The sequence below is a fragment of the Triticum aestivum genome, chromosome 6A, assembly GCF_018294505.1.
Source record: "Triticum aestivum cultivar Chinese Spring chromosome 6A, IWGSC CS RefSeq v2.1, whole genome shotgun sequence".
Taxonomy (NCBI): Eukaryota; Viridiplantae; Streptophyta; class Magnoliopsida; order Poales; family Poaceae; genus Triticum; species Triticum aestivum.
In genome coordinates, this window is record NC_057809.1 from 597,914,959 (window position 1) to 597,922,500 (window position 7,542).

The following is a 7,542-nucleotide window of genomic DNA, read 5'->3' on the forward strand; positions in this document are numbered from 1 at the left end:
GACAGGATCACATGGATAGTAAAATACGTCTGAACCGCGAGATTTATATATTTGCGGATAGTTTAAGGGTCGACGTGGGAGATGCACGGAAACGAATCGTTTGCCCACGTCCTCCGAGAGCTGATCATCGAAAGGAAAACGAAAACGCCGCACTCTTGTTTTGTTCCCCCTCGAGATGGAGAAGGAAGAAAAGTCTGGCAATGGCATCGGGAGACCCAATGAAGCCCGAGTGTTTTGTTTCCTCTAGGCATGCACAACGACGGGACACTGTTACACCCACACCGCGCTCACCACAACCAATGGTTTCCTGTCGGCATGCACAGCACACCGACGGGCCAGCGGCACTGTTACACCCACTCCGCGCTCACCACAACCATCGTTTCCTTCACACCGACGGGACAGCGGCACTGTGTATGGGCCGGCCGGCTCAGCGATGACGCGGGCCTTGTTGTAGTATAAAAGGCGGCCATCGGAACTCCCATCGCCTCATCGCTCGCCGTTGCAGTCACGACACCGCAGCAGAGACGCAAGAAGTAGTTCTCCGGCCGGCCGGACCTCGAGCGCGCCAGTCAGGATGGCACCCACGGCGGCGGAGCAGCACACGAGGAAGGCGGTGGGCCTGGCGGCGCGCGACGCCTCCGGCCACCTCTCCCCGCTCGCCATCACCCGGAGGTACGCACGCACGCAAGCCACTCGCTCTCTCCTCTCGTGCTCAAGGTCTTGCACTTGTCCGGCGGTGTAGCCAGCACGCGGCGCGCCTCCGCATGAGGCAGCGCCGCCGTACGCCGTCCGATCCGGTTTGGTGTTCGCTAGTTTTTCCCTCGTGCCCCGGCCGGTTGCTTGCATGCATGGTTACGTGGAACAATTTAATTTATTCTCATCATCAAATTGTCGTGTAGCGGACGATGATTAGCGGTCCACCGGATCTGGATTTCGCGAAATTAATCAGCGATATTTCCATTTGAACAATCCTTCAATGTTCTGAACTAGTACAGTATGATTTCAGTGAATTTGTGCGGTTAACGGTGGCCTTGCTCTCTCCTTTGTTCCGATGCAGATTCTCAAAATAGTCTTTGTGGCATGTAAATTTATTTCCCTAGATTCATACACGTGTGGCTCTTACTCTTCCTATGTGTGGTATGAATCAAGTGGCTCATGTGGGCAGACCTCAACCGTACACCTGTTTCAGTGACCTCCTTGATTAGTACACTTGTAAGATGTTTTAGATATTTCAATATAAACTATATATGGACCATGGCAAAAAAAAAAAAGACGGTGAACACATTTGCTATTAACGTCGGCACCAACTCGTTTCCATTTTGGAACCTTTAGGTGACGCTACTGTTAGTTGTAGACACATACATGTGATGTGTCACCCTCAGTTACTTGTCACTATTAGCTTGTAGTACAATTCCTTTGCCTTTGTGCGTGTGGCCTTTGCTTTTCCTATGTGTTGTATGAATCGAGTGGCTCATGTAGTCATGTGGGCAAACCTCAACGGCACACTTGTTTCAATAGCTTCATTGATTAGTACTCCCTCCGTAAACTAATATAAGAGCATTTAGATCACTATTTTAATGATCTAAACGTTTTTATATTAGTTTACAGAGGGAGTACTTTACTAGGACTTGACTGGTCCGCAAAGGGGTTATAGCGATTTTGATTTTCTTTTGTTATTACCCATTAGCTTGTTTGGATTGAAACTTCTTGATTAGAAGAGGATTTAGTTTCCTAAAACTTTTGCTAAAGAATAATCTATGCAATTTAATCATCATCACATCTTTCGTAAATAGTGAATACCTAGCTATTTAGGCTCATTTCATGCAATCATGCAAAGGTACCGTCACAAGTTTGTCATAAGAATGTTTTGATATTTTTATTTTACTTACATATTCGTATAAAGCAATGCTACCAACATGTGGGCACACCAAGCCCATTACAAAGCAATAGTTTGCAGTGGGAAATGAAAGACTCTACTAATTTGTAGATGGTGCTAGTGGTTTTATGTTGTTATCGTAACCACGCTACTGTGGTATGAGATGTATAAGGTGATTGATGGATGATTTTAGGATCTGCAGTCCTAGAATTTACTTTTGAAATTATTTTCTCAAATCTCTATTTTTCTGAAGAGTAATAATATGCCGAATTATGTGATTTGCTCAAAGGAGTAAAATTATTTGTATGAATAATAAAATTCAGCAGCTTGATTAGACAAGAAAAACAGGAAAACAGAAATTGATCCTTTGCATGTATGACTGATTGTTTGGATTTTGAACCTTGTTGACCGTGTCGGCCTGTGTGTGAGTGGCGTTGTGAACCTTGTTCTTGAGGGATTCAGTTATCTAAAGCCAGGCATCTGCCTCTTTGATAAAAAATAAATAAATAAACAGAGACTAGTTGCGTCAGCGAGCACTGAATTGAGTTGATAGACGAAACCATGATTTATTAGTGAGATTTATTAGCATGATTTACACACTTGAATGTACTCCCTCCATTCCAAAATATTTGAAGTTCTATGTTTAAGTCAAACTTCTTTAAGTTTAACCAAATCTATAAAAAAAATATACCAACATTTTCAAAACAATTTAGTTTATGTAGATTCAACATAAAATATATTTTCATAATACATACTTTTGACATTGTATAGTTATCGGAAAATTTTCCTATAACTTGGTCATACAAATCTAGAGCTCAAAATATTCTAGAATAGAGGTACGTAGTACGTAAGGGCATGTTCAAAGCGGACCCTCAAACCTCTACTATATGTCCGGACCATAGTGTCCAGACCACTTCTGTCATCCAACGGAAGCCTGTATATGTCCGCTTAGCAGTCCGGACGTACGCATTGCGGTATTCAAGAGACAAACTGGGGGGGGGGGGGGGGGGGGCCTTTGTTGGAGTCCGGACATGCACTTGACCAATCACATGCATGGTCCCTCTCTTCTCTCTCTCTCTCCTCTCAACCAGACACTAAACCACAGATATCCCACCATATGCATGGTCCCCACATACCTTTTCTCCTTCCAACTGGATACTTTGTGATTAGCATTGGATGGCTCCCTTCCGCATCATGTCCGCGGACCAGGTCCGGACATAAAAACAGACATATACCGGAGACATTTACTGGTCAGCTTTGGAGATGCCCTTATAGCGTTTCTTTTTATGATGTCCATGTTTCTTATGATTCTTGCTTCAAGAGCACTAGAGATGACGATGTGGTGATCAGGATTCTGTACTGCGGTATCTGCCACTCTGATCTGCACGGCATCAAGAACGATTGGAAGAACGCTAAATACCCCATGGTCCCTGGGCATGAGATCGCCGGCGAGGTCAATGAGGTCGGCAAGAATGTGACCAAGTTCAAGACCGGCGACCGTGTGGGCGTCGGGTGCATGGTGAATTCGTGCCAATCCTGCGAGAGCTGCAACAAGGGCTTCGAGAACCTCTGCCCGGGCATAATCCCCACCTACAACTTGGTCGACCTTGATGGCACCATCACCTACGGTGGCTACTCCAGCATGGTAGTGGTGCACGAGCGGTTCGTGGTCAGGTTCCCCGACACCATTCCGCTCGACAAGGGAGCGCCGCTGCTGTGCGCTGGCATCACCGTGTACAGCCCCATGAAGTACCACGGTCTAAACGTTCCCGGGATGCACCTCGGTGTGTTGGGACTGGGCGGGCTGGGCCATGTTGCGGTCAAGTTCGACAAGGCCTTCGGGATGAAGGTAACGGTGATTAGCTCTTCGCCGGGGAAGAAGCAGGAGGCCCTCGAGAGGCTAGGCGCCGATGCGTTCATTGTCAGCAAGAACGACAAGGAGATGAAGGTATGCAAATGTTTTCAATCGATCACCAATTTTTTTGACTCAAATTGGTTTATATTAGACTAATAGAACATTGGACACAACCAAAATATATGGTACTAAACTCACAGACACAAGAACAACCCTAAGGCCTAAATAAAGGACCTACGATTATATGCCTCTTGTCGGAGCCACAACAAGATTTATCGTTGTTGCACCACCATAGCTCTTGCCGAAAATGAACAACATCAACAAATCCGGCCATTGAAGTACTTGCAAAGACCTACTCCCTCCGTCCGAAAATACTTGTCATCAAAATGGATAAAAAAAGATGTATCTAGAACTAAAATACATCTAGATACATCCCCTTTTATCCATTTTGATGACAAGTATTTCCGGACGGAGGGAGTATAAAGAAAGAATTGTCACAATAGCAGACCGCCACATACCATGGAGATTTGCAACAACACCAAGCATATCGGCACGGGGATCACCCTGATCAAGGCAGACATCAGTGCTACTATCGCTCGAAGATGATGTTGCCGCCGCCGATGCACATGAAGCCCCGCCGACAAACAACACAAAAAATCAACCCGTCATCCACAAGTAACAACAGGGACAAAATCTTCCAGGCTCCTTGATAATGCCACAAGAAGCTTCATCGAGACGGGATTGGAGTCGGGCAACTTTTATTCTAGATGACGCCGTCATCCATTGGACTGATGTCGGCCACGAGACCAAAACCTGCTACACAAAAGACGAGAGATGAAAATCCCCTCCCCTCACCCTGCAGTCCGGAGCGACGATTGGAGCGGAGTGAAGAGGATTTTTTTTTGGCGGCTAAGGTTTCTTCACGGGTATTTTGTTTAAACTAGCAAAAGGTGTGTTGCAATGGGAGAAAAAATAAATCATAATCTAGCTATGACCACATTTTGTTAACATCTCATCGCAAGATTTTGAAGAAAAAAATTCACAGATGATAGAAAGTGTACCCTTTCTAAATTTATTCACAAATTGAGCAATGTTCACATTTTCGAAAAAATAGCGTGGTTGTAAAAAAACTTGACAATTCAAAGAATTATTCTGAATTTCAAGAAACATTTTAAAAAACATACTACTCCCTTCGTTCATTTTTATAAGACGTTTTGGACAGCTAGCTTTGAACTGTTTTAGGCACTGTCTGAATTGTCCAAGACGTCTTATAAAAGTGAACAGAAAAAGTATAATATTTCGATCCACCCCGGTAGTTAATTCTTCAAAATTCACACGGGTATATAGTCACAAAGACTCACAAACATTACTGTTTAACTACATACCTTCGATCATTCGTGAATATTTTTATAAATTTGAGAACATTTTCTTTTGAATCGGCGAACGATTCTACAATAGACGAACATTTTTTTTAAATTGGTGGACTTTGTTAAATTCATGAATATTTTTTGAAATGCATGAACATTTTTTGAATTAGCAAACATTTTACTAATGAAGAAACTCTTTCATAACTCATGAACTATTTTTAAAACTTTAGGACATTTTTTTAACAATTCATGCACATTTTTGAATTAGCAAACATTTTGTTCAATTTTATTAACAATTTTTAATGCACTGAATTTTTTCAAAATGAAGTATTTTTTATTTTATAGACATTTTTTAAAAAAATGCGATTCTTTTAGAAAAATCCGAGCATTTTTTGAATTCATAAACAATTTATATTTTCTTGAGCCTTTTATTTCAAAATTCTCAGTTTTTCTAAATTTGAGAAATTTTTTTAAGTCCCAAATTATTTAATGTAGAAAAAAAGAAAAACAGAATATAAAAACAACAATAAAAAAGAAATTATAAAACAGACCGCCCGCACATGGGCTGGCCCAAAAGACATCATGCGTATTCTCCTGCACAAAAAGCGCAGTATAGAAGGACTCTACTGCATGGGCAGGCCCATGCGGGTGATTCCCTGCAAAACGTTTTTTGTCACTTATACGTGGCATTGGTAGAAAATGTAATCTAGGTATAGGTAGATATGTTTTGTTGGGCAATCCTCATGACCAAACTCTTGTACCTATGAACATTACTCTGATTCAATAAAGCTTGCGAGACTAGTCAAAAAAAAGTTATATGTGACTTTAGGGGCAATTTTAATGATGTGCCGCCAAAAGCACTATTTGCTTTATTATTACATAGAGATTGTTTCCAATCACCAATTCATCAAGCAAGACTATTAGATTGTTCTTTTAGTTCATGTGTGCTTACTGTTTACTGCTTTAATTTAAATTTAAATGTGTCACCTTTGCAGGCCGCGATGAGTACCATGGATGGCATCATAAACACGGTGTCTGCAAACATCCCCATGGCCCCTTTCTTGGGGCTACTGAAACCCAACGGCAAGATGATCATGGTTGGTCTCCCAGAGAAGCCTATGGAGATCTCTCCCTTTGCTCTGGTTGCCAGTAAGTCATCCGACCTCACATGCTTAGCTATATACTATACCCTTTCTCGTCTAACAATTTTAAGAAACCATGCATTGCATTATCGACCACATGCATTTAGTTGTGTGTAACTGACTGGCAGTGGCGGAGCCAGGAATTAAAGATTAGGGGGGTCAAATGACTCAATCTTTTGATAAGAGGGGCCAAACAATACGAATGCATGTATTTTTGTCTAAATTTTAGACCGTTCATGTACAAACTAGCAGCAAATCAGCTGTCATAGGAGGGGGCAGGGCCCCTGTCTCCGCCACTGCTGACTGGTACACATACTGATGTACGTGTGACTGACTGTATGCACAGCGAACAAGACCCTGGCCGGGAGCCTCATTGGCGGCATGAGGGACACCCAGGAGATGCTTGACCTCGCGGCCAAGCACGGCGTGACGGCAGACATCGAAGTGATCGGTGCCGAGTACGTGAACACGGCCATGGAGCGCCTTGCCAAGGCCGATGTCAGGTATCGATTCGTCGTCGACATTGGCAACACCCTCGACAAGGCCGCCGCCGCCGCCGCGGAGTGATTATGCCTCTCTGCTCTTGTCAGCAGTAGCAAGAAACAACCGAAAAATATGTTTTGGTGTGAAGGTGTAAACCCTCATGTACGCGACACCGCATTTGTATTTGTATGTAATAGTAGTACATGAATTCTTCTTCGTACTGGCAGATGTTGCATGGTATCCAAAGAAATCATATCTTCTATACACCATCAGTTGTGTCATCTTATTGCCAAACACATGGCTTGTTTGAGACTGCTTCGCTCCACCAAAATCACTTTCTAAAGAGCTTCACAAAAACTGTAAGTTGTACCTCAGATTCTATTTTTTTTCAGAGCGGCATATTATGGAGATACCCTGTTTGGCTTGCGTTTTCTAAAGCAGAATTTCAAATTAAACATTTTTACAAAATTGTTAACAAATTCCCAATAAATTGATGTTGAACATAAATTACAAACCACACACTTTTTAAAAACAATTATCAGCTTTTTTTGAAACAAAATATTTCATAAATTTGTGAACAATTTTTTGAAAACGGGATTCTTTTCTAACACTGTAAACAATATCTAAAAAATATTTCAAAATTTTGATTTTTTATAAATAATAATAAATATCAAAAAAGAGAAAAATAAATTAACGAAAAAAGAAAAAAAGAAACAAAAAAACAAATAAGCCTTGCCCAACTAGGCGACGACATCGCACAATTATGACATAATGCATGCACTATAATATCTGGTTTTGGGAACCTTCTAGAGGGTTTTC

At 42.1% G+C, this 7,542-nt stretch overlaps 1 protein-coding gene across 1 annotated transcript; it reads left to right on the forward strand.

The window, feature by feature from the left end:
- Positions 1–426: 426 nt before the first annotated feature.
- On the forward strand, positions 427–6,987 carry LOC123131242 (probable cinnamyl alcohol dehydrogenase 5). Its single transcript, XM_044550963.1, has 4 exons — positions 427–672; positions 3,227–3,824; positions 6,094–6,247; positions 6,587–6,987. The coding sequence occupies exons 1-4, from the start codon at positions 575–577 to the stop codon at positions 6,805–6,807; spliced, it is 1,071 nt and encodes a 356-aa protein (XP_044406898.1). The 5' UTR covers positions 427–574; the 3' UTR covers positions 6,808–6,987.
- Positions 6,988–7,542: the final 555 nt, after the last annotated feature.

Excerpts from the sequence above, each read along its gene's own strand:
- LOC123131242 (XM_044550963.1), top strand. The coding sequence starts at position 575 with ATGGCACCCACGGCGGCGGAGCAGCACACGAGGAAGGCGGTGGGCCTG. Across the intron at positions 673-3,226 it reads CCGCTCGCCATCACCCGGAG|GATTCTGTACTGCGGTATCT; the intron begins GTACGCACGCAC and ends TGTGGTGATCAG. Across the intron at positions 3,825-6,093 it reads AGAACGACAAGGAGATGAAG|GCCGCGATGAGTACCATGGA; the intron begins GTATGCAAATGT and ends TCACCTTTGCAG.